Source organism: Myodes glareolus, chromosome 21 (assembly GCF_982192425.1).
Source record: "Myodes glareolus chromosome 21, mMyoGla1.1, whole genome shotgun sequence".
Taxonomy (NCBI): Eukaryota; Metazoa; Chordata; class Mammalia; order Rodentia; family Cricetidae; genus Myodes; species Myodes glareolus.
The window spans coordinates 18,952,817-18,979,085 of record NC_142046.1 but is presented as its reverse complement, the minus strand read 5'-3'; the positions used below and the strand labels follow the sequence as shown (position 1 = coordinate 18,979,085).

Below are 26,269 nucleotides of genomic sequence, written 5' to 3'. Positions count from 1 at the left end.
GATTTGCTTTTCCCTGATAGCTAAGGAAGTTGAACATGTCCTTATGTTTCTTTTAGCCATTTGAAATTCTTCTGTTGAGAATTCTCTGTTCAGTTCAGTACCCCCATTTTTAATGGAGTTATTTAGAATTTTAATGTCTAGTTTCTTGAGTTCTTTATATATTTTGGAGATCAGACCTTTGTCTGATGTGGATTTGGTGAACATCTTCTTCCATTTAATAGGTTACCTTTTGCCTTAATGACTGTGTCCTTTGTTTTACAGAAGCTTCTCAGTTTCAGGAGGTCCCATTTATTCATTGTTGTTCTTATTGTCTGTGCTACTGGGGTTCTACCTAGGAAGTGGTCTCCTGTGCCCATGTCTTGTAGACTACTTCCCACTTTTTCTTCTATCAGGTTCAGTGTGGTCAGATTTATATTGAGGTCTCTAATCCATTTGGACTTGAGTTTTGTGCATGGTGACAGATATGGATCTATTTTCATTCTTCTACAGAAAGCACCATTTGTTAAAGATGCTTTCTTTCTTCCATTGTATAATTTTAGCTTCTTTGTCAAAATTCAGGTGTTGATAGGTGTATGGATTAATATCCAGATCTTCATTTGATTCCATTGGTCAATGTCTCTGTTTTGTTGCCAATACCAAGCTGTTTTCATTACTGTAGCTCTATAATAGAGTTTGAAGTCAGAGATGGTAATGCCTCCAGAAGTTCCTTTATTGTATAGGATTGTTTTGGCTATCCTGGGTTTTTTGTTTCTTCATATAAAGTTGATTATTGTTCTCTCAAGGTCTGTGAAAAATTTTATTGTGGTTTTGATGGGGATTGCATTGAATCTATAGATTGCCTTTGGTAGGACTGCCATTTTTACTATGTTGATCCTAACAATCCAAGAGCATGGGAGATCCTTCCATTTTCTGGTATCTTCTTCAATTTCTTTCTTCAAAGCCTTAAAGTTCTTGTCAAATAGATCTTTCACTTCCTTGGTTACCCCAAAGAAGTTCACTTAGTATTACCCCAAGATACTTTATGCTATTTGTGGCTATCGTGAAAATTGATGTTTCTCTGATTTCCTTCTCAGCTTCTTTATCCTTTGTGTATAGGAAGACTACTGATTTTTTTTTAGTTGATCTTGTATCCTGCCATATCACTGAAGATATTTATCAGCTGTAGGAGTTCTCTGGTAAAGTTTTTGGGGTTACTCATGTACATTATCATATCATCTGCAAATAACAAAAGTTATTTGACTTCTTCCTTTCCGATTCGAATTCCCTTGATCTCTTTATGTTGTCTTATTGCTATTGCTGGAACTTCAGGCACTATGTTGAAGAGATATGGAGAGAGTAGAGTGGACAGCCTTGTCTTGTTCCTGATTTTAGTGGAATCAATTTGAGTTTTTCTTCATTTAATTTGATGTTAGCTGTTGGTTTGCTGTATATTGATTTTATTATATTTAGATATGATCATTGTATTCCTAATCTCTGCAATACCTTTATCATAAAGGGGTGTTGAATTTTGTCAAATGCTTTTTCAGCATCTAATGAAATGATCATATGGATTTTTTTCAGTTTATTTATATGATGGATTACATTGATAGATTTTTGTATGTTGAACCAGCCCTGCATCTCTGGGATGAAGCTTACTTGATCATAATAGATGATTTTTTTGATTTGTTCTTGAATTCGATTTGCCAGTATTTTATTGAGAATTTCTGCATCCATGTTCATGAGTGAGATTGGTTTGTAATTCCCTTTCTTGGTTTAGTCTTGTGCAGTTTTGGTATCAGGATAATAGTAGCTTCATAAAAAGAGTTTGTCAATGACCCTTCTATTTCTATTATGTGGAACACTTTGAGAAGTATAGTTATTAGCTCTTCTTGGAAATTCTAGTAGAATTCTGCACTAAAACCATTTGGCCTTCAGGTTTTTTTGGTTGGGAGGTTTTGAATGGCAGCTTCTATTTCCTCACGACTTATAGATCTATTTAAATTGCTCACCTGGTCTTGATCTAATTTTAGTATAGGATATCTATCTAAAAAATTGTCCATTTCTTTTACATTTTCCAATTTTGTGGAGTACAGACTTTTGTAGTAAGACTTAATGATTCTCTGAATTTCCTCAGTGTCTGTTGTTATGTCCCTCTTTTCATTTTTAATTTTGTTAATTTCGGTGTTCTCTCTGCCTAATTTTAGTTGTTTGGATAGGGGTTTGTCAATTTTGTTGATTTTCTCAAAGACCCAGCTCTTTATTTCATTGATCCTTTGAATTGTTTTCTGTGTTTCTGTTTTGTTGATTTCAGCCCTCAGTTTGATTATTTCCAGTCTTCTACTCCTCCTGGATGAGTCTGCTTATTTTTTTCTAGAGCTTTTCAGGTGTGCTGCTAAGTCTCTAATGTGAGCTTTCTCCGTTTTCTTTATGTGGGCACTTAGTGCTATGAACTTTTCTCTTAGCACTGCTTTCATAGTGTCCCATTGGTTTGGTTATACTGTGTCTTCATTTTCATTTAACTCAAGGAAAACTTTAATTTCTTTCTTTAGTTCTTCCTTGACCCAGGGATGGTTCAGTAGTTGGCTGTTCAGTTCCCATGAGTTTGTAGGCTTTCTAGGGGTAGAATTATTGTTAAATTCTAACTTTACTCCATGGTGATCTGATAAGACACAGGTGGTTATTCCTTTTTTTTTGTATCTGTGGATGTTTGCTTTGTTACTGAGTATATGATCAATTTTCGAGAAGGTTCCATGAAGTACTGAGAAGAAGGTATATTCTATTTTGTTTGGGTGGAATGTTCTATAGATGTCTGTTAAGTCCATTTGAGTCATAGCATCTGCTAGTTCTCTTATTTCTCTGTTAAGTTTCTGTCTGGTTGACCTGTCCATTGGTGAGAGAGGAGTGTTGAAATCTCCTACTCTTAGTGTGTGGAGTTTGATGTGTGCTTTGAAGTCTAGTAATGTTTCTTTTACATATGTGGGTGCTTTTATATTAGGGGCATAGATATTCAGAACTGAGACTTCATCTTGATGAATTGTTTCTGTTATGAGTAGAAAGTGCCCTTCTCTATCTCTTCTGATTGATTTTTTAAAATTTATTTATTTATTTATTAAAAATTTCCACCTCCTCCCCGCTTCCCTTTTTCCTTCCCCTCCCCACCCACCCCTCTCTAGTCCTAAGAGCAGTCAGGTTTCCCTGCCCCATGGGAAGTCCAAGGTCTTCCCCCCTCCATCCAGGTCTATAAAGGTAAGCATTTAAACAAACCAGGCTCCCACAAAGTCAGTCCATGCAGTAGAATTGAAACCCAGTGCCATTGTCCTTGGCTTCTCAGTCAGCCTTCATTGCTAGCCACATTCAGAGTGTCCAGTTTGATCACATGCTCTATCACTCCCAGTCCAGCTGGCCTTGGTGAGTTCCCATTAGATCAGTCCCAGTGTCTCAGTGGGTGGACGCACCCCTCGTGGTCCTGACTTCCTTGCTCATGTTTTCCTTCCTTCTGCTCTTCATTTGGACCTTGGGAGCTAAGTCCAGTTGACATCAATTTTGTTAGATATTAGGATAGCCACACCTGCTTATTTCTTAGGTAACTACTCTGAGGTAATTCTATCTTTGAGGTTGAGGTGTGTTTCTTGTAAACAGCAGAATGCTGGATCCTGTTTTTGTATCCATTCTTTTAACCTGTGCCTTTTTATAGGTGAATTGAGACCATTGATATTAAGCGATATTAATGACCAGTGGTTGTTAACTCCAGTTATTTTTTGGTGGTAGTGTTTGTGTGTTTCCCTTCTTTGAGTTGTGTTGGTGGAGGGTTGTCAGATGTCTGTGCTATTGTGGGTGCTGTTAGCTTCCTTGTGTTGTGGTTTTCCTTCTAGTATTTTTTGTAAGGCTGGGATTGTGGCTACGTATTGTTTAAATCTGTTTTTGTCATGGAATATCTTGTTTTCTCCATTGATAGTGAAAGAAAGCTTTGCTGGGTATAGTAGTCTGGACTTGCATCTATGGTCTCTTAGTGTCTGCAGCACATCTATCCAAGACCTTCTGGCTTTCATGGTTTCCATTGAAAAGTCAGGTGTAATTCTGATATGTTTACCTTTATATGTTACTTGACCTTTTTCCTTTGCAGCTTTTAGAATTCTTTCTTTATTCTGTATGTTTTGGGTTCTGATTATTATATAGTGAGGGGATTTTTTTTTGATCCAGCCTGTTTGGTGTTCTGTGAGCTTCTTGTACTTTCACAGGTATGTCTTTCTTTCGGTTGGGAAAGTTTTCTTCTATAATTTTGTTCAATATATTTTCTGGACCTTTGAGCTGGAGTTCTCCATTTTCTACCCCTATTATTCTTAGGTTTGTTCTTTTCATGGCATCCCAGATTTCCTGGATGTTTTGTGTAAGAATTTGTTGGATTTGCTGTTTTCTTTGATCAACATGTCTATTTCTTCTATAGTATCTTCAGTACCTGAGATTCTTTCTTCTATCTCTTGATTTCTGTTGGTTATACTTGTCTCTGTAGTTCCTGTTCTTTTACCCAGATTTTCCATATCCAGCCTTCCCTCAGTTTGTGTTTTCTTTATTACCACCATTTTGTCTTCAAGTCTTGAACTGTTTCCTTTACCTGTTTGATTGCTTTTTCTTGGTTTTCTTGGGTATCTTTAAGGGATTTATTAATTTCTTCTAACTCTTTGTCTTCTCTTCCATTTCTTTGAGTTTTTCACTTCCTGTTTAAAGGTCTCCATCATTTTCATAAGGTTATGTTTAAAGTCGTTTTCTTCTACTTCTTCTGGGTTTTCGTCCTCCTGTTGTGTGTTCACTGGACTCTGGTGTTATCACGTTGCTTTTCATCTCTTCCTTCAAATGAGGTCAGCAGAGCCTCGGTGTCTTGGTCCAATCTTTGCTGTAGCTGATTGTGTACTTGGGAGTTTTTCTTGGTCTGCCCTCTCTTAGGTCCCCTCAGCACTGGAGAAGGTTGTGTTTGAGGATTCCAAGGACCTCACAGGTGAAAGGCAGGCTTCGGGGCATGGTGGGTTGGGGAAAGCCCAGCAGCAAGGACACTCTCAGCTGGCTGGCCAGAAAAGCTAGGGAGTTGTGGAGGGGCCTCTATGTTCCAGCCCACTGGTAAGGTCCTGGAGAGTGGAATGTTTGGCTTTCCAGGCTTATGGGCACTGACTCAGCTCTCAGATCCCCTCAACACTGAAGCAGGCGGTGTTGCAGGGTTCCAAGGACCTCGCAGGTGAAAAGGCGGGCTTGGGGACTGGGTGGGATGGGGTAAAGAAAGCCCAGCAGTAGGAACACTCCCTGCTGGATGGCCAGAAAAGCATAGGGAATGGGGGGCTGGAATCTGTCCCCCTGAGAAGGCCCCAGAAAGTGGCGCTTCCAGCCGTTTGACCCTAGGACAACTGTCTCACCTCTCTTGTCCTCTTCAGCAAGGGAGTGGGTTCTCTTGCAGGATTCCAAGAACCTTGCAGATGCAAAGGCGGGCTTGGGGGCAGGGTGGGATGGGAGAAAGAAGGCCCAGTGGCAGGGACTCTCCTTACTGGCTCTCCAGTCACCTCAGCTCTGAAGCAGGCTATGTAGGAGGTTCCAAGGACCTTGCAGAAGTAAGGGCAGGCTTGGGGGCAGGGTGGGATGAGGTAAAGAAAGCCAGCAGCAGAAACACAACCTGCTGGATGGCCAGAAAAGCTTGGGGAATTGGGGGGGCCTGGATTCTGTCCCCCTGGGAAGGTCCCAGAGAGTGGCACTTACAGCTGACTGGCCGTATGGCCACTGACTCACCTCTTTCGTCCCTTCAGCATGGGAGCAGGGTCTCGTGCAGGATTCCCAGGACCTTGCAGATGAAAAGGCAGGTGAAGGTAGAATTTTCTTGTCCTGCAGCTGCTCTCAAAGAAGTACACTGAGACTTTTATTAATTATAGTGCCTGACAAATAGCTCCCAGGGCTTATTACTGTAAGAAGTAATTACTTATTACTAACTCTTACATTTTAATTAACCCATATTTCTTATCTATGCGTTGCCATGTGGCTCATGATCTGGTACCTCATTTTCTATACACCATGCTTCCTCGGCAGCTGGCTGGCATCTCCTCTGACTCTGCCCTTCCTCATTCATTGTTCTCAGTTTGGTTTCCCCACCTAACTTTATCCTGTTCAGCTACTGGCCAATCAGCTTTATTAAATCAATCCTAGTGGCATATATTCATATAGTGTGCAGAAGAATTATTCCACAGCAGGTTGTGGTTTTGTTAAGAATTAATAACTTCTCTGGAACACCTGGGGATGACGGGCCTCTTTCAGCTGTTTCCTCAAAGCTGGGTCAACAAGTCATGTGTACACAGTTCTTTTTCATTGGCTCCACCATCCATACCCTGAAAACAGAACTTCTCTGGAAGCAGAGTCTTTTGGTTAATGTAGTGTGATTTACATGCATGTAACTGGATCCATAAAGACATTTTGGGAAGTGTATAAAGCAATAAAAAATAATGAAGGTTGACCATTTCAGGGTATCTGAGGCTCTTCCTGTGGAGACGGTAATAATCTAATTATCTAATTATCTAATGTAATAATCTGTTCCCAGGGCACTAAGGTCCCTTTATGGACTGATTGGTGACCATGCAAGCTGCACAACCTTTCTCAGGTCTGCAGATCTCTTTTTCCCCTTCTAGGTGACACCAGTCACAGCGGAGAACCCAGGAAGACAGCTTGGCTGGGTAGGCACAAAGAGCTGTTTGAAGTCCAAGGGGAATCTTTGCCAGAGACCACACCTGGGCAGCAGCTTCTGTGGCCATAAAGATGACAGGGCTACTGGATATTCGAATGGCAGAAGATAGCGTCCGCAGGTGCTCACCCCAGAAAGCGTGCACACGCGCGCGCGCGCGCGCACACACACACACACACACACACACACACACACACATCTCATTGGGGACATACTTAGATTTTGAGGAAGGGAGAGGAAGAACCTGCAAACTTTAGTGGAGGCTGAATAATGCCACACAGAAGGGAGGTATTCCAGCCCTTTAAATCTTCTCTGAGCCTTGTTATCATTCCCTTTACCACAATGCCATTCACTTCTTCTTTTTGTTTATGGCAATGAGGTAAGTCTGCACCATGACACCCTCTGCTGCTCTCTATTTTACTCACAGCTGAAGTGAAAGGCCACAGTGGTCCACATCACCACTGCTTGCTCTGCCTTCTCTCCAGCCGCCTGGTCTCCAGGCAACTTCCTCTCCCTGCCCCGCCATCTGCTCCATCTTCTCTGCCCTCCAGTCATTTCCTGTTTCAGTCAGGCTCCCTTTGTCCCTCAAAGGCCCCAATGAATGTTCCTCTCACCTGGAGTCCTCTACTACTTCACTCATTCCTTGACTCATTCTCTTCACTACCTTTAGCTACGTGTTTAAATGTCCCTTTGTGCAGCTGACGCAAACAGATCCACTTAAATCTACAACCTTTGTACCCATAGTTGACGCTTACATTGTTCCACTTGGGGCTTCCTTATGTAACATGCCCTACTTCTAATATACAATTAAAATATGTATTTAAGTAATCAGGAGATAGGAACACACAGTACACTGGGCAGGGATAGTTAATAGAATAAACACTTAATAATACAAGTGGGTTGCAGGAAATCAATGCAACAAACCATTTTGTGGTTGATCCCTTCCACATCTCCAGTTCCCCCTTGGTAGGGAAGTTTTACAGCCGGCCCAGGTGTGGTTTTTCTATTCTTTTTCAGAGACTGGTCAGATTTGAGCCGTCTAGTTATGTGGTTCAGTGGTTGAAAAGATGACATAAATCATGATGAAAGGTTGCTTTCATGATGAAGAAACTTTCTGTTTTCCTTTGGGCTCAGCCCAGGGAAACTTTACCCTTTACCTAAGGCTGCTTAGGGCAGGCAGGAAGAGGAAGGAGAGCTTGAGAGGCTTGCAGAACTACTTTCCCCTCCTCGTATGCGTTACGCCTAGATGAGCAGGAATCAAGTACAAATATAGATGTACTTCTGATCATAGAGTGGGAAAAGTGGAGGCTTCTTTTTCTTTTTTGGCAGGGAGGGTTTCCCTCCAGTCAACCTGGAAGTGTTGTCTGGTTTGGATCCCCAACAGCAGGAGAGACAGGTCTTGAGCCAGCGGTGTTCTCACTACAGGGAAAGCCACTGGCCAACACAGGGAAACAGAACTTGCAGGGAAACAATGGAAAAGACACAGACAGACAGATACACAGAGACATACAGTAAAGACAACTGGGGTGGTCACTACCTATTCATATATCCGGAAAGACTAGGTGGAGTCAGTGTGGACACTGGATCAGTGGTCACATCCAACCTCTCCTATATGGCCAAACAGCAGGCACATTAACTAGACTTACCTCTGGAGGTGACAGAGCAGGTCACTTGCTAATTTTCATCCTTTTGGGATGGCGGTGTCAGACCTCTTCAAAGAGTTAGGCAGAAATTGGTCAAAGGGAGCTATGGCAACCTGGAATATTTCAGAATGTGCACCCCGAGGATTTGCCTTCACTCTTCATTGTTCAAAGGAGCTTTGAGACTCTCCCTCAGTGTCTTGAGGTCTGGTCTCTGGGATCATGGTGGGCCCTCCAGAAATATTGTGAAGTATTCACTAGAGAAGATTGGTGAGACATGGATTTAAGCATGCTGGTGTTGCACCCATTTATTCCAAAATCCAGCTCATGGGATGGGGGTGCTCACATTAAGAGTTGGTCTTTTCTCCTCCAGTAAGCCTCTGTAAAAACATCTTCACAGGCCGGGCGGTGGTGGCGCACGCCTTTAATCCCAGCACTTGGGAGGCAGAGGTGGGTGGATCTTTGTGAGTTCGAGGCCAGCCTGGTCTACAAGAGCTAGTTCCAGGACAGGCACCAAAGCTACAGAGAAACTCTGTCTCCAAAAACCAAAAAAAAAAAAAAAAAAAAAAAAAAAAATCTTCACAGATGCACTCAGAGGTTTCTTTCCATGGGGATTCTAAATCCAGGCACATTGACCATAAACTATCATGTTGCCCAACTGGATTAGTAACGAAAGGCAAGTTACTCATATTTCACACTGCTATGACAAAACACTCAACGCAAGTACTTTAAGGGCACTTGTAGAGAACAAAGAGCCTTATGCACACAGCTCACCTCTTCAGAGGAATGAGGTGCGAAGCTGTCCTTCCCGAAAAGCCAGGAATTATGTTGTTTTACATCCTGGTGATTTTTTTTTTTTTTTTTGTCTAATGAGACAGTCTCTGCTCATTTCAGCCAGAATTAATGTTTGTTACTTATCCAAGACCATTTCCCCTAAATTTTGAACATTGCTTTTAGAACATAAAACCCTCTCTTATGAGTGAGGTCATTTGTGTTTTACAACAGCCTAAGTGACTTCTGTGTTATCTTTGGACCAAGGAAATCCTGACTCCTACCTGTATTGTGTTTACCCAAGTCAAACTCCCTAGGCCCTGAATCTTGGGCACTATCTCTGAGTCAACAGTAACCATTCTTGTGAAAGAAGCCAGAAATACTTAGTAAGAAATCTCACTGTAAATATATCTTAAATTTTTGTGTACTTGAGACTGAGTTAATTGTTAACTGAATACTTTTTCGAAAATTGTGCTGTGCTGAAATATGGCTAAAGTAAACTGATCTGGACCATACTCTAGAAGTCCTGGCCCTGCACTAATTACAATAAAATTGGGATTAACAGAGTTTTATTCTTGTCTCTTCATGGATCATTTCTTTCCCTGACTGCTGGAAAGCCTGCAGTAAAACAACCACAGGCGCCCAGGTATTCATTGTAGGGAGAAGATTGGAATTGTGCCTAGTTTCAGCTACTTTGAGGAAAACATACCACCTCACTTTCAAAGCATGTGCCATGCCACTAGATGTGTTCCCAATGAACTAAGACCAAAAGTAAGACAAAATGCCCACTGTCCGCAGGATTAGCTTCGTTCTGGAGGAATCAGCTGACACCAGATCTGGACAAACGCCCACTAGATTTCTTCTCTACCCACAGGTAATCTGGACTGTGTTTCTGTCTCTCCTGAGGTCTGGGCTGTGCCTAACGATTTTGCTGCTCAGAAACTGAACCATCCAGGGCCCTGCCATGGACCTCAGAGGTAAGCTGGGGATGGTGAGGAAGGGGTGTGTGCATACCCTGCATAGATTACTCACCATATGGTTGGGGCTGCATTGTTGCTGGGGCCAGGGGCTCAGAGGCAGCAGGGCCAGGCCTGCTGTGCTGGCCAGAACCCTGAGGGTCCCTGTATCTGTTTCTTTGAGCATATATATTACTGAGGGGTGGGTAAGTGGGGCATCTGACCCAGAGTTCTGGGTCATAGTGGAGAGTATGGATCTGAATAGGCAAGGGTGCTATGGAGAACACTGAATTCAAGTGACCTGTCAATCTCTTCCTGGGCATTCTCTCCTCCACCTGTCAGGCATGCTAGAACAGAGGTTGTCATTAGCTGTTTTAGTTAGGGTTTGTATAGCTGTGATGAGACACTATGACCATGGCAACTATTACAATTGAGACTGGCTTATAGTATCAGAGGTTTAGTTCATTATGGTCATAGCAGGAAGCTGGTACTAACGTTGGTCTTAGTGTTCTATTACTACAATGAGATGCCACAACCATGACAAGTCTTACAGCAAAAAAAAAAAATAATTAATATGGGCTGGCTTATAGTTCAGAGTTTTCGCCCATTATCGTCATGGAAGGCAGCATAGTGGCCTGCAGGCAAGCATGGTACCCAATGTAGCTGAGAAGTCAGCATCAGTATCGTCAGTTAGCAAGAAGAGACTGTGTGCCATATTGGGCCTGCTCCCGGAGACACACTTCCTCTAACAATGCCACATCTACTCCAGCTAGGCTACACCTTCCAATAGCGAGATTTTCTGTGACCCTAAGGGGGCCATTTTCTTTCAGATCACCACGCTGCTCTCTCTGGCCCCCATAGCTTTGTAGCCATGTCAAGTGTGGAAATGCATTTAGTCCAACTTTAAAATCCCTCATAGTCTGTAAATCTCCAAAGTTCAAAGTCTCTTCCGAGACTGATGGCAATCTCTTAACTATAACCCCCTATGAAACAAAAATCAAAAAATAAACTACACACTTCCAACTTACAATGGCACGTGGTATATATTTCTGGTTCAGAAGGGAGGAAAAGGAACACAGTGAGTAAATACTGGAACAAAGCAAGACTGACAGCCAGCTTGGCAAACTCCAAATTCTGCATATCCATATTGGTAGGTTTATTGTTCTTCCCCATCCACTAGTTCACAGCTAACCAATATGGAGACACAATATTAATTATAAATGCTTGGCTGATAGCTTAGGCTTGTTATAAACTAGCTCTTACAACTTAAATTAATCCAAATTTCTTAAATAAGTTCTACCATGTGACTCATGACTTGTTACCTCATTTTGTACTCCTCAGCATGCAAGCTTCTTCTTCTCAGCATCCTCCTAGTCTGGCTCCCCTGCCCAATCTCTCCCTGCACAGCCATAGGCGAGTTAGCTCTTTATTAACCAATGAGAGTAATACTTGTTCACAATGTAGAGAAGGATTGTTCCACAGCATTTCTTCCTTTTTGTCTGAATAAGAATAAAAAGGTTTTAACTTTAACATAGTAAAATAATATACTACAAAATGTTATCAATTAAGAGTTACAGTTAAAATATCTAGTTCATTTGTATTTGGTAAGATTAGAGAAACTATTTTATTATACCTTTGTGAGTGTAAAGTTTCATATCTAATTTACCTTTTATCATAACTAAGGAAAACTTTAAGTCTAATTATTTAGTCTTTACCTGCATCAAAGACCACAGAAGGGTGAAATGTTACCAAATGACCAAATGACAGGGGTATCTGGCTGCCTGGACAGACACTCTATGTTATTCTGTAATGTGGGGTAACCGACTTTGGCTTATGGGCCTGGTCTATCTGACAGACCTTTCTGAAAAGCAAGGAATTTTGAAGGACTTTCCTACCTGGTCTTTGGAAGTTTCGCAGTTGCTTTCTTTTACATCCTGCTGGTCCAATTTGGACAGTATATTCAACAAAATCATGGAAGAAAACATTCCCAACCTAAAGAATGATATGCCTATGAAGATTCAAGAAGCTTACAGAACACCAAATAGATTGGATAAAAAATAAAGTCCCCTTGCCACAAAATAATTAAAACACTAAACATACAGAATAAAGAAAGAATATTAAGAGCTGCCCAGGAAAAGGGCCAAGTAACATATAAAGGTAGACCTATCAGAATTATACCTGACTTCTCAATGGAAACAATGAAAGCCAGAAGGTCCTGGTCAAACATTATTCAGACGTTAACAGACCATGGATACCAGCCTAGATTACTATACTCAGCAAAACTTTCACTCACCATTGAAGGACAAAACAAGATATTCTATGACAAAGCTAGATTTAACTGATACCTGGCCACAAACTCAACCCCACACAAAGCACTAGAAGGAAAACTCCAACCCAAGAAAGTTGGCTACATCAACAAAACCCCAAATGATTGATGATCTCACAGGAGTAAATCCAAAAGAAATAACATCAATAACAATGAAAACTAAATTAAGAGGAGATCCCAATCACAGGTCATTAATATCACTTAATATAAATGGACTCAACTCACCTATGAAAAGACACAGGCTAACAGACTGGATGCAAAAACAGAATCCATCCTTCCATTGCATACAGGAAAAACACCTCAACCTTAAAGACAGACATTGCCTCAGAGTAAAGGGTTGGGAAAATTTTCCAATCAAATGGAACTAAGAAACAAACTGGTATAGCTATCCTAATATCTAATAAAATAAACTTCAAACTAAAATCAATCAAACAAACAAAAAAAGAAGGATATTTTATATTAGTCACAGGAAAAATCCATCAAGATGAAATCTCAAAACTGAATATCTATTCCTGGAATACAAGGACATCCTTATATGTAAAAGAGGCACTTCCAAAGCTTAAATAATACATTAAACCCCACATACTAATAGTGAGAGACTTCCAACACTCCATTCTCACCACTGGACAGGTCAGTCAGACAAAAAATGAACAGAGAAATAAGGGAACTAACAGATGCTATGACTCAAATGGACTTAACAGACATATACAGAATATTCCATCCAAATATAAAAGAATATACCTCCTTCTTAGCACCTCATGGAACCTTCTCAAAAATGACCACATACTAGGTAACAAAGCAAACCTCAACAGATTAAAAAAATGAAATAACACCATGTATCTTATTGAATCACCATGGCTTATGGTTAGAATTCAACGCAACACTAATTTCAGAAAGCCCACAAACACATAAATATTAAACAGTGCTTACCTGAAGCATCCATGGGTCAAGGAAGAAATAAAAGGAGAAATTAAAGACTTTCTTAAATTCAATGAAAGTGATCATACAACATACCAAAATTTATGGGACACAATGAAAGCAGTGCTAAGAGGAAAATTCATAGCTCTAAATGTCTACATAAAGAAGCTGGGAAAATCCCACATTAGCGAATTAACAGAACATTTGAAACCTTAGAACAAAAAGAAGCAAACTTACTCAAGAGAACTAGAAGGCAGGAAATAATCATATTGAGAGTTGAAATCAACAAAAATATGAACAGAAAAAACAATACAAAGAACTAATGAAACAAAGAGTTGGTTCTTTAAGAAAATCAACAAACTGAAAAACTTTTATCTAAACAAACCACAAGGTAGAGAGAGATTATCCAAATTAACAAACTCAGAAATGAAAAGGGGGACATAGGCTATCATTGGTGTTTTTGATTTTAGCCATTCTGACAGGTGTAAGATGGCATCTCAAAGTTGTTTTGATTTGCATTTCCCTGATCGCTAAGGAGGTTGAGCATGACCTTAAGTGTCTTTGGCCATTCAAACTTCTTCTGTTGAGGATTCTCTGTTCAGTTCAGTACCCCATTTTTTAATTGGGTTAATTAGAGTTTTAGTGTCTAGTTTCTTGAGTTCTTTGTATATTTTGGAGATCAGACCTTTGTCTGATGAGGGGTTGGTGAAGATCTTCTCCCAGTCAGAAGATAGCCTTTTTGTCTTAATGACGGTGTCCTTTGCTTTACAGAAGCTTCTCAGTTTCAGGAGGTCCCATTTATTCATTGTTGTTCTTATTGTCTGTGCTACTAGGGTTCTACCTAGCAAGTGGTCTCCTGTGCCCATGTCTTATAGACTACTTCCCACTTTCTCTTCTATCAGGTTCAATGTGGTCTGATTAATATTGAGGTCTTTAATCCATTTGAACTTGAGTTTTGTGCATGGTGATAGATATGGATCTATTTTCATTCCTCTACAGGTTCATTTTCTGGAGTGAAATTTGGAATGAGGTGGAGGCTGAACGAGAAAACAAGTTGTGCTTAAAGCTGTAGCCCATGGGTTGGTCAGCTGAGTAGGGGTTGAGGAAGATGCCTTAGGAGAGCACTGAGGATGCTATGGGGGTCAGGAGAGTAAAGATGATACAAAAGAGTGACCAGGGCAGCAAACCAGGGGCATGCAGAAGCCTGGAGCCCCAAGGGAGCCTGTTGGTCCTCCACTGTACTGGCCATGGTTGATGGGTAAATTTCAGGAGAACAGAAGAGAAAAAGAAGGTCAGGACTGTTCAGGTGGCCAGGCAATCTGGGTTAGAGGCGGGAATGGTGGGGGATAAGCAATGGGAGAAAGACTAGGGTTCCTGACCTGGGCAGATCTTTTAAGTTTTTCAACAAAAGTAAAGCAAGATATGGAGTAGGGTGGGTGATGGAGGAAATGCCACCATTTGTGTTCTCAGAGGTCAGTTGGCTGCCTGCCCTATGTTACATCCTGCTCAACTATGACATTTTCATTGCTCTGGGTCCCCGCCCACCAATGCCTAGTGCTATTATGTACCTAAGTAATTTTACCTATTGGATGCATCTTGATGTGGCCAAAGCCAAAATAAACACAGTCAAGATGTAAAAGAGGAAGATTTATTGCCCACAGCAGCAAGGGAAGGAAGGGAGCCATGTGCAAAGCAATTCTCTCCCTGAATAAACTAAATATAGGGTTTTAATAAGGGTGCCTGCAAACAGTCATGTCGGAGTTGGCCAGTTCCTGAGCAGACGCACACAAGCTGACACAGACCAATACTTATTTGGTGTTACATTTCAATGGGTAGCTTTTGAGTTGGATTGTAGTGATTATCTCTATATTTTACCACCCAAACCTCCAGAGATAGTCCTGCAACAGGACCAAATCATAAGAGTGGGGGATTGGGCTAACCCAAACATACCCCAACTTTATAGTGTTATTGGAAAGAATCACCTATGATGAGAGTGATTCAATTGAATTTTGAGTTCCTATCCCAATACCTAGTTTTCTCCATTCCCCAATTCTCCAGGTGATCCCTAGTCTATCACCTCTCTTTTAGCTATGTTTTTATTTCAAGGACATTTGGTAACACACTCAGACCATCTTAAAATCTTACCTTTTAAGCAGGGGAGCCTATGATTAGCACAAGAAGGTCTATTTGGAGTATAAATGTATCTGGCAAGAATCCAAGGCTCAGATTCACAAGTTGTTATGAATTTTGGCATAGCCTTTGGATTTTTTTGGCACTCAGTTCAGCCAAATCTGTAAATCTGTAATCCCGGTTGATAGCAAATAATTTAATAGCAGCAACATACAGTGGGTGGGGACCCAAACCAATACAATATTGTTACAATATAGTTGTAAAGAAATATATTCATGGGCACTATGGCAAGTAAGGGTTCAGGCAGGTATGCAGTATTATTTAAAATAATAGTTGGAAGCATGAAACTAAATGACAGGATGAATGATAGTGTGCTTAGGAATATGTGCCCAGTAAGTCTGCCCGTAAGCAAAACCCACTGATGAGACCCTCACAATGAACAGATTTGCAGGAGAAAAGGCTGTCCTAGATCTCTGAATTCCTGCACCCCTTTATCAGATGTCTCTTTTCCTGGCTCAGCCCAGGGATAGAGTATTCAGGCAAAGACATTTTACAGCCACTGTGGAAGGCTTTGCTGGACCAGGGTTGGACATTTTCCCCCTGTACTATAAAGACAGCTTTCTTCATGACTTAACAGGCACAGCCTTCAGCTTAAGTGAGAAGGTCTTGAGGTGTTTTTACATGTGCCATCCTGTGGATCTTGCTGGAAAGCCTGTGGGTAAGGATCAGGACGAGAGGAGGATCCTGCACAGTGCCAATACAGAAGACTACCCACCATCACCCAGAGAAAACATGGAGGATTATCACCACTACGGATACTAAAGAAATGGGTTTCAGGGATTAGTCCTCTTTTTTCTGATGTTGTAATTTTAAAGGTTTGTTAGCCAGCTCAGCAATAGCTTGTCTTGCAGTATTTCAAGGAATGTCAGTTTTGTGCAGAATACCCAAAAAGGAACAAAAGTTTGGAAAGCTGGTCAAGTAAGTTTATTATTTGTTTTGATTATGATAAAGTTTAAAACAATTTAGCATGACAGAGTAATCTTGTATTCGCTGAGTCGTAGTCCAGGACTACATACTATGTGTGTGTATACCAGGCAGAGGGTAAGAGGGAGGAACCATAGGAACAACAAAGAGGGTGTGTTATGAGAATTACAGAATCTTATCACTTAGGTATATATGTAAGATATGTTGTATAAAAAAGGATACTTGTATTTGTTATGGGAGAACAAAAGTATATAAAGAATTATAACACAGCAAGATTCCCTTGAAGAAGTAGTCCTATAAAATTGGAGACCCTCATACTTATTTCACATGAGATAAGGGGGCTCTGTATTATGACTTTGGGAGAAATCTGCTGTTTCCTAGAGGGAGAGAAGAATGAGATAATTGGTACTTTGTTCTCTTGGTCTTCCTTGTTAACTATTCCGATATCAGCACTGGCTGGGCCTTTATTTTTCATTCTGCTTCATTCTGATTAGGTTAATGTTAGGCCCTCTATTTTAAATTACCTCTTGGCAATTATATAAAACAAAGGATTAATTCAGTCAAAATAATGGTTCTTAGAACCAACTACACCTCTTTAGAACAGGATGAGTCCACAATTTGACTCATTCACTAACACCAGTAAGAAATATAGTGGGGCAAAGATTTCTCCATCATGTCTCAGCTGAAGCCATCTTCGGTTTCCATCCCCTGCCCTGAAAAGTCCTGTAGGAAAGCACCCAACCCTGTCCTAGAAGCTCAGAGTCGAAACGCCCCCTCTAACTGCATGTCCTTAGCTCTTATTCAACTGCTTGTTTGTTTCTCCTTTCGACTGCCAACCAGGATGTAGCTTTTCTGTGATCTTTATCTTTAAAACTTCTTGTAACATGCATCAGGGCTTCTGTAAGAAGTGTTTCTCCACAGGCAGTTGATCGCTGTCATCACAGAGACTCAATTCGGACTTTGGTGGTGCTGAGTGGTCTTTGGGTCCTTACCCTGTAACAAGTACATCCCCTGAGTTGTTGCTAACTGCAGCTATTTCCTGGTGTCACAGGAAGACAGACAAGGGGTCACTCATCCTTATAAAACTTGTTCTCCATTGATTAGCCAACAAGTGCAGTACTTGGCATGTTAAAATTATTATTAGCTGTCTGTGAGCCACCAAGAAACATCTAAAGATGTTTCCCACATCTAAAGAAACTGGTCTACCTAGTCTCAGTGCTTGTCTCTATGGACAAAGACTTTGTTTTTGTTGCCTGAGCAACAACCTGTCTTTTTACTGAGTTTATAAGACAATCAAAAAAAATCAACAAAAGATTCTGAAAGACACAGTAATATTGAGGAAGGTCTGGGTAGGGTTCAGGGAGTTGTTTTTTTTGTTTGTTTGTTTTTTGTTTTGCCATATTCCTAATGCAGCCAGTGACGTGTTTTCTTCTCAAATGACGCTGTTGACAACAGGCTGTGGCAGTGGCAGCCACAAGAGAAACACACTTACCAGCCAGAAGCTAAGGGAGGAAAGCATGCACAAGGCTCTGCCCTGGACCCCTCTCTATCTGGGCCACTGCAGGAAGGTGATGTCCACTCCGTTACTATTTCCTGGAGCTGTCTTCCCAGAGATGTGTCTTAGTCTATTCTAGAGCTTAGTAAGTTGATATTTAAGTTTAACCACCATCGTAGGGTTTTATAAGGATGGATTTTATGAATCCTTTATGTAATACGGATGATAATTCTAATGATAATGTCTTTTACAACCAGTTTAAGACTTGTGTTTTCTGTTCTCCTTCGTTAGAGAAGAACATTTAATTTTAAGAAAGGGTGTCTTTTAAAATCATTTCTTTCATGTCCTCTGCCTTTGGTGATGTATCTAAAAGCCATACCTAATAGGTCTCTATTTCTTCCTGAGGGATTCTCTGATGTTGGACTCACTATGTAGCCAAGGAAGACCTTGAAATCTCGATTCTCCGGCCTCCACCTGAAAAGTGCTGGGATCAAACTCTGGCTTTGTGTATGCTTAGGAGAGCCATTCTACCAACTGAGACAAATTCCAGCTCTTAATCAGTCTTTTGATACTTACAAAATAACTTACTAGGATTCTGATGGCACCTTATTGACTCCATTTAGCATGTTGGCAAGAGCAGGTATGTCCACAGCTTGAGTTTTCTGGTACATCAACTGTGGTCTCTCTTTCTGATGGGCCAGGTGAGGGGAGGAGAGAGAGTGGAGCCTTGAGATTTGTGGTTTCCAGTTCCATCTAGCTCTCAGCCAGGTAGTGGAGGCCTGAGACAGTATGGCTGGGAGAGCAGTGAAAGTCGATGGTGAGATGGGCTATGGCCTTAAGGTCATAGGTTTCTGCTCCTCAGTGATTTCTATGCAATGCAAGATGGAGGTACTGTAGCCTAAGACCAACATGGGTGGGAGAATGAAGGCAGTGTGTTGACAGAAATAAGATGACAACAGAGTAAGAAACATGAATTTGAAAATTAATCAAGGTGTTCAAGGTGTTGATAACAGGAACCTCAAGAGTCCACTTAAAAATCCCTTTCAGGATTCAATTAAAGACATCACAATTAGCGAAAGAAACTAAAATCCGAGGGTTAAGAGATCTACTCACTACAGGGATCCATCCATCTTTCTCTCTCTTTCTTTCTTTCTTTCTTTCTTTCTTTCTTTCTTTCTTTCTTTCTTTCTTTCTTTCCTCCTCCTTCTCCTCCTCCTCCTTCTTTTTCTTTTTTCTTATTCCTCTGTTACAAATGTTCCCAGTAAAATATACCCTTATAACCAGCAATTCCCCAGGCCTAGCAGGTTTCAGGGCTGGAATTCTTTTGCCCCATAAAAATCAGATAAGAGTTTTCACAGAGAGAGAGAGAGAGAGAGAGAGAGAGAGAGAGAGAGAGAGAGATTTGTGGCTGTCAGTTTAAAGGTGGGAGTGTATAGTGCATGTTCAGTGAACTCCTTAATGTAGAAAGTTAGTTAAGAAAGGAATTAAATCATCAGGGAATACTAGAGGGGAAGGTTAGTGAACTACGCTACACATTTAAAAGGGTTGTTTTCAGTAAAAATTATGAATAGGGCATGAATTGCTTTTTAAATCACTGTTTCACTTCTCCGTCAGCATGCATAGAGGGTATCGGGTAATCAGGGAACCTACTTAAACAGTCAGGGGAAAGCTAATGGCTCCTGACCTGATAGCACATTCACCAGATGCCCCAATTTCTGTGGGCCTAGATCTGCAGTTTACACTTATTGCTCTAAGCAGTAGAAACAAAGAGGAGACCCAGGTCTCTAAGTTATCAGTTCTGGGGTATATGCTGTTATCAGCCATTTTTATCATGGGCATTGTGTGCGTGTGGTGCCAGGGGGAAGGAAGTATTTCTTTGAGTTGTGGTATTTCTGTATCTATTCTGTCATTGAGATTAAAACACAAACAGTAAATTTCCTGAACTGAATCATCAGTGAACTGAGGTGAAGGTGAGCGTAAGTAGTTAGAAATCTTTTAAGTGAGGTAAAACTAGGGAATGCTTATGTTTCTGTCTGTCTGAGCAGTTATGAACCAGCAGCTTTGGGAAAGAAGTAATTCTATGTCCTCTTGGATGTCTGTGAATATCTTAAATGGGATGTGGCCGTTGCCTGGACCCTAAACACTGACCAAATGCCTACTGATGAAGGTAATTGCAGGAAGGCAGATCTCTGTAGCTACCTGGGAGGGAGGAATGAAGGCCTGGCAGTGAGAAACTGTTTTTACGTGTAGCTGGGAATGTGATCAGTAAACCCCAAAAGCATAGGAAGCAGTTCTGAACTGTGGGAATTAATCCCCAAATATGTAACAGAAGGGGAGTCTGCTACAACAAAAATCTATAGGAAAATATAGCCACTTTATTCACAAAGCAATAATTCCTAAATTCCTTGACATTTTGTTTAACCTTTACCAAAGTCTCTGGCTCTGATAAGTCACTCATGAAAAGGATGACTGAGCAATTACTGTATAATGTTGCAGTTTGTAACATGTTGGGGCACCAAACTCCGTTCTGCTCCACCCTGTTGCCTCTGGGTGATTCTGTGTTCTCACCTGCTAAAACTGGGTGAGGACAGCCCCATCACGAAGCAGAAGAAGTGTGAAGAAGTCGCTAACCATGGGGAAACACCAACTGGAATAGGACATCTATATTCATTGGGTTCTCTGGACACCTATCACTTCTCTAGGGAGGAAAAGATGTCCCCACCCTGCCCAGAGGCACCATCAGTCAGAGGAAAAGCTGAGGTCTCCAGCAAAGGGGCTGGAGCTGCAGAGGTGTGCAGTTGTGTCCTGAGAACTGGAGTTGCATGGTGTAGTTGGCCGAGAGTGTTAAGGGTATCTCCAGGAGCTGAGTATCCCTAGGCAGGAACTCTTCAGGACTGGGTGGGACCAGTGGGTGGGGCGTGGGAGGAGCATCTAGGCTGAGATTGGAAGTACAAGACAAGGCCTCTGGGGAAAGACCTTGGTTCTGTCTGTGGAACCAGAGCCTTAGGAGATGCTGGCATTGGAGGATCTGTGTCCCTGGGTGTGTCCCTCCTGGCCAGCATCTGCCCCCACTGCTGTCAAGGTGGATGATGTCTGCACTGGACACATCATTCTCAGGTCAAGCACATCACAGAGATTCATGCCACCCGTGACACAGCTACAAAGAAACTGACACTCGCCAAAGCCTGTGAAGATCCACTGAGATAAAACATAAGCAGGTTGTAGACTAATAATGTTATTCTGTTTGACTATGTGCCCTCCTGCTCTTTAATGGGATATGTGCCTTTATCCCCCTTTAAGAGGATAAAATGCAAATTTGTTGTAAATGTCTCACAGCTGCAAGCCACCACTTTGTCAGGTGAGCACTCCTTTTACTTCCTGGTTGAAACTGGTTTACATAGGCTGATAGTTTGTACCTTTGCTTGCCTCCTTGGCAAATATGCCAATTCCTGATAGCCTGTATCTTGGCATTCCTGTTCCCCAGGACATATGTTTATGATGGATCAGTAGGGAGAAAAACACAGGTATGCACAAGCAGGCCCTTCCAGTCTCCATGTTCAGGGCCAAACATGCCATCCCCCTTTTCACACCCCTCATAATAAGCTTAGGGACGGACAGCAGGCGCCATCCTTAGTGGCACTGGTACAGTAATGACTGACATTAACTTTGAAAGCCTAGGGCTCCAGATGACTTTGGATCTCTCTATTTTAGGAGGAAAAAAAAACTATTGCCAAGATAGAAGAACAGATGGCTTTGTTAGCTCAGGTGGGTTTTCAGCACAGGAGACCCCTGGTTTATGGGCTGTCTGCGCAGTGCAAGGATGTCACTGTGTGGCTTTAGGGGAATGCTGTAGCTGTGCACATCATTTGGAAACCATTACAGATTACTCGGTTGTATTCTGGAAAAACCTCGCCTTAAAGAAAAGAAGAATACGTTAATGGGAAAAAGCAAATAAATGGTTGCCATTCTGATTCTCAGGTCCTTCCTGACTAGTAACTCTGCTGTCAGCCATCACAGGGCCCAGGGCTCCCCTTCACCTGCCGATTATGATTGGCCCTGCAACGTCAATGCCTTAACCAGATATATAAATTAGGAGCTATTAGCTCTGCTCATTAAGTCTGGGTATGGAAGGCACCCAGCACAGAGTCAAGGACTTGACTCTGGGTATAACTCAAGGGGGAATATGATGGCCAAGGTTGTGTTTAAAAGTATAAAATTTCTGTGCTTAAGAGAACTTTAAAGCAAAATTAGACATCCAAATGTTAAGGTCTGTTAAGGGTTACTTTTTGTAATTGCCTGGTCTTGTACAGCTTTAACAAACCGGTTATAGCTAGGTTATAAAGTCAACCAGTGTTTCTGCTTGTGTAAACAAGAACTTGTTTTGCAAGAATTGCCCTTCTGCTTGCAGGAGAACAGATGTAATTTTGTGTTCTTTGCCTTTAAAAACCCCTAACTGAAGTGGCTGGGAGCTAAATTCAGGAATCCCATATGTCAACCGGGTGTCAGTATACGAATAAAAGCCTCTCCTTTGCCAAACCTCATTAATGGTCAGACTGGTGAATCTCTGGATGATCCCAGACCCATAACACTAGGACTGTTGACTGAGGTTTTTGTCCTACTTGGTCCTGCAGCCGTTCAGTCCCAAAGAATCACACAGAGGTCTACATTAATTATAAACTGATTGGCCCAGTACCTCAGGCCCTTTTTCTTAACTAATTTTTATAATTTATATTAGCCCATAATTTTTGGGTATGTTGGCCACGAGCCTTAGTATCTTTTTCAGTGAGGCAGTCACATCTTGCTTCCTCTGCGGCTGGGTCACAACTGCAGACTGAAACTTCCCTCTTCCCAGAATTCTTGTTACCCCGCTTCTACTTCCTGCCTGGTCGACCTGCCTGTACTTCCTGCCTGGCTACTGACCAATCAGCATTTTATTAAACAAGTACAAGAAACAAATCTTTACAGGGTGAAGCCATTGTCCCACAGTACTAGGACCAAGAGTTTCCCATCCTAGAGCAATGGTTCTCAACCTTCCTAATCCTGGGACCTCTTAATAGAGTTCCTCATGTGGTGACTCCTAACCATAAATTATTTTCATTGCTACTTCATATTTTTAATTTTGTAACTGTTACTAATGGTCATGTAAATATTTTTGGAGATAGAACTTGGTTAAAGGGGTCACAAACCACAGGTTGAGAACCACTGAAGAGTTAATAATAAGGTAGAAAATATCACTGACTTTGGATTGTTTAGCAGATGTGACTTCAAGGTGCTCAGGTGATGAGAAGGAGGGCTGGGGACATGGTTTCCATATCTAGGACTGAATAAACTTGGGGGGTGGACAGCTACATGGCCATAATCACAGCATTTGGGAAGCAGAAACAGATGAGGTTCAAGACTGTTGTACAGAATATGTTGAGGACAGCCTGCCTAGAGATAGAGAGATTAAAAAGATGGAGAGAGGGAGAGAGAGAGAGAGAAAGAGAGAGAGAGAGAGAGAGAGAGAGAGAGAGAGAGAGAGAGGAAGAAGAAGAAGGAGGAGGAGGAGGAGGAGGAGGAGGAGGAGGAGGAGGAGGAGGAGGAAGAAGAAGAGATGGGAGAAGAGGAAGAGAAATGAGGGAGAGAGATGAGAGAGAATATCCTAAAATAAAACAGTCAGAAGAGGAGAGCTTGGGAGAGGGTTGATAAAGTAGGAAGGAGCCTAAGCTGAAGAAGGCAGTGGGGGCAGGTTTGGGGAAATCACAAAGAAGGCAGGCTAGCGTAGATAGCAGGTGGGCGCGGGGGGGGGGGGGGGGGGGGGGGGGGGACGCGGAGGGGGGATGGGGGACGGGGTCAGGACAACACCCACAATCCCTGGGATCCGAGTTGTGGGTGAGATCCTACCTGTGTCCATGGCAATAGCTGACTGAGGACACCTGGTTCCTGTAGACACACCTAGGCAAATCTAAATTCAGCTAGAGTTCGTCCCCGCCCACAGGCATTCAGGACTGGATTTTCGCTCCTGAGGGTGGGTCCCGCTGTGTGTCTGAGGTCTGGGCTGTGCCTAATGACTTGCTGCTCAGAAATTTAATCATCCAGGGCCCTTTCATGGACCTCCGAGGTGAGTTGAGGGGTGAGGGAGGGGGCTGTGGGTACCCTCGATTGATTGCTAACCACCTGGTTGGACCTTCATTGCTACTGGGGCCCGATAGGCTCAGAGGTGTCGGGACCAGGCTTCCTGGCCTGGCAGGAGCCCCCAGAGCACCTACATCTGTGTGCTCGTGCGTGTGTACTGCTGAGGGGTGGGCAAGGGGGCAGAGGTCTGGATCGCCGCGGAGAGTCCTGATCTGACATTGCAGACGCTGAGTGCAAATGCAAGTCTGTCTGTCTCCGTACACGGCAGCCTCTTCTCCACCTGCCTAGGCATTTGAGGACCGAGATGGTGGCCAGTGGCCTTGAAGCTGGCTTTCCAGGAGCTCAGAGGAGTCCAAGCCATCTGTAGGGAGAAGGGGAGGAAGGAGGCCAAGGGGAAGCATCTCCAGGTGGCTGAGTGGCCAGTAATCCTTCATGGCTGGAGGTGGTCTGGCGAGGAGGTGTGATGGGAGGGTGTTGTAAGAAGAGGTCACTTGTTGATTCCCCACTGCTCAGCCCCGAAATAATCACACAGAAACTATATTAATTAAATCACTGCTTGGCCCATTAGCTCTAGCTTCTTATTGGCTAACTCTTACCTCTTAATTTAACCCATTTCTATTAATCTGTGTATCACCACGTGGCTGTGACTTACCGGCTAAAGTTCCATCTGGCTTTGGCAGGACTACACATGGCTTCTCTGTCACTCTGCATCCTTTCTCCCAGCATTCCGTTTAGTTTTCTCCACCTAGCTCTGTTCCCCTATAGCTCTGCTATAGGCCCAAAGCAGTTCCTTTATTAACCGATGATATTCACAGCACACAGAGGGGAATCCCACGTCAGGAGGGAGGATAAGACTCGCTCCCCAGGTCTCACCTGGTCAAGTCATGATCCTTTGGATGGAAAAGAATATTCTTGGTGTTGAACAAAGAAACACATAGACAGTGGAAAATTGATTCAGGAAGGGAATTTCTTTTGACAAAAGGGTTTGCTATGTGTGATCAAGGAGCACAAAGTCTGCTGGGTTTTTATTCTAGCATGAGTGGTGACTCTCATCTCATTGGTGGGATTGGACCTTACATCCTGGTGCCACTGATTATTAATTATCAGCACAAAGGCTAAGGTCATTAAATAATAAACAGACTTGTTTGCCAGAATTCTAAAAGATGGGGCAGACTATGGAGTCTTGGCCCTTGCTGGATGACCACCTTGGGTGTGAAAAAAAAATGAAAAACTTTTTTCTCATACTTCCTCTTTTCTCCCTTTTTTAAATTCATAAAACAAAATTATGATTAAAAATATATCTCTGTATAAAATGTGAACACGTGGGCTTGTCTGTGACAGTCAGAGGACAACTCGGTGGAGATGCTTCCCTTCTACTTCCTGGGCTCCAGAGCTCCCACTCGGGCTGTCAGCTTATGCAGAAAGGCTCTACCTACCGAGCCGTCTTACTAATTTTAGCAAATTTAAGTGCGAAGTTCAGTGTCTTTAAACACATTCACACTTAATGGGACCTCATCATACGCTATTTGGGAAGATGAATTTGGGGTGGGGAGGAAGCTTGGTGCTGCCTCTTAGTCCCAGTGAGGGACCCTGGTATCGTGTGGGTGCTGTGGATCACCCATACTTTCATAGCAGGGCCCAGGATGGTTCAGTTTCTGGGATTCAAGTTAAGATGAGAATGAAGCTGGTGAGAAAGCAAGCTGTGCTTGAAGCTGCAGCCCATGGGTGAGCACTGGAGGTTGCTGGGGGAGGATGCCCCACACAAGGGCTGAAAGTGCTGGCGGGGAGGGGAGCAAAAGTAATGCAAAGGAGTGACAAGCACAGCAAAAGCAGGGATGTGGGAGGGGCTGGAGGCCCAAGGTAGTCAGTTTGTCATCCACCATGTGAGCCATGGTTGGTGAGTAAACTCTCAGAGAATAGAAGCGAGAACCAGGTCTAGGCTGCCCAGGTGCCAGGGAAGTAGGAATAAGGGAGAAAAGCTGGGGCTCCTGGCCTGGGCAGATTTTTCAAATTTTTGTGCAGGAGTAAGGTGGTGTCAGAGATGGAAGAGGAAATGTCACCATCTGTCGTCACAGAGCTCAGTTGACTGCCTGCCCTACCTTACATCCTGCTCCGCTCTGACATCTCCTATTGCTCTGGGTCCCCATGCACCACGACCTAGTGCTTTTAAGGACCTAAAGTGCTTACACGTTTACATATCATATGCATCTTGCTGTGGGAAGAGTTTAAATAAGCGCAGCTAACATG

General features: G+C 42.5%; 1 protein-coding gene across 8 annotated transcripts in view; it reads left to right on the top strand.

Annotated features, from left to right (window-relative positions):
* The first annotated feature begins 5,189 nt into the window (after positions 1–5,189).
* The window catches only part of LOC125398825 (histo-blood group ABO system transferase 2), a 44,917-nt gene continuing 23,837 nt past the window's right edge, over positions 5,190–26,269 (top strand). For 2 of the 8 annotated variants that reach the window (XM_087899838.1, XM_087899836.1), the window contains exon 1: positions 17,917–18,053. Coding sequence is in view for 5 of the 8 variants with exons in the window: in XM_087899834.1 (XP_087755960.1) it covers positions 10,064–10,076 (13 nt within the window). In the remaining 3 variants the exon portion in view is untranslated. Of the gene's footprint in view, positions 5,207–9,640; positions 9,746–9,850; positions 9,871–9,973; positions 10,077–17,916; positions 18,054–23,800; positions 24,009–26,269 lie in introns of those variants that run through there. The other 6 variants (XM_087899834.1, XM_087899832.1, XM_087899833.1 and 3 more) reach the window with 6 other exon arrangements.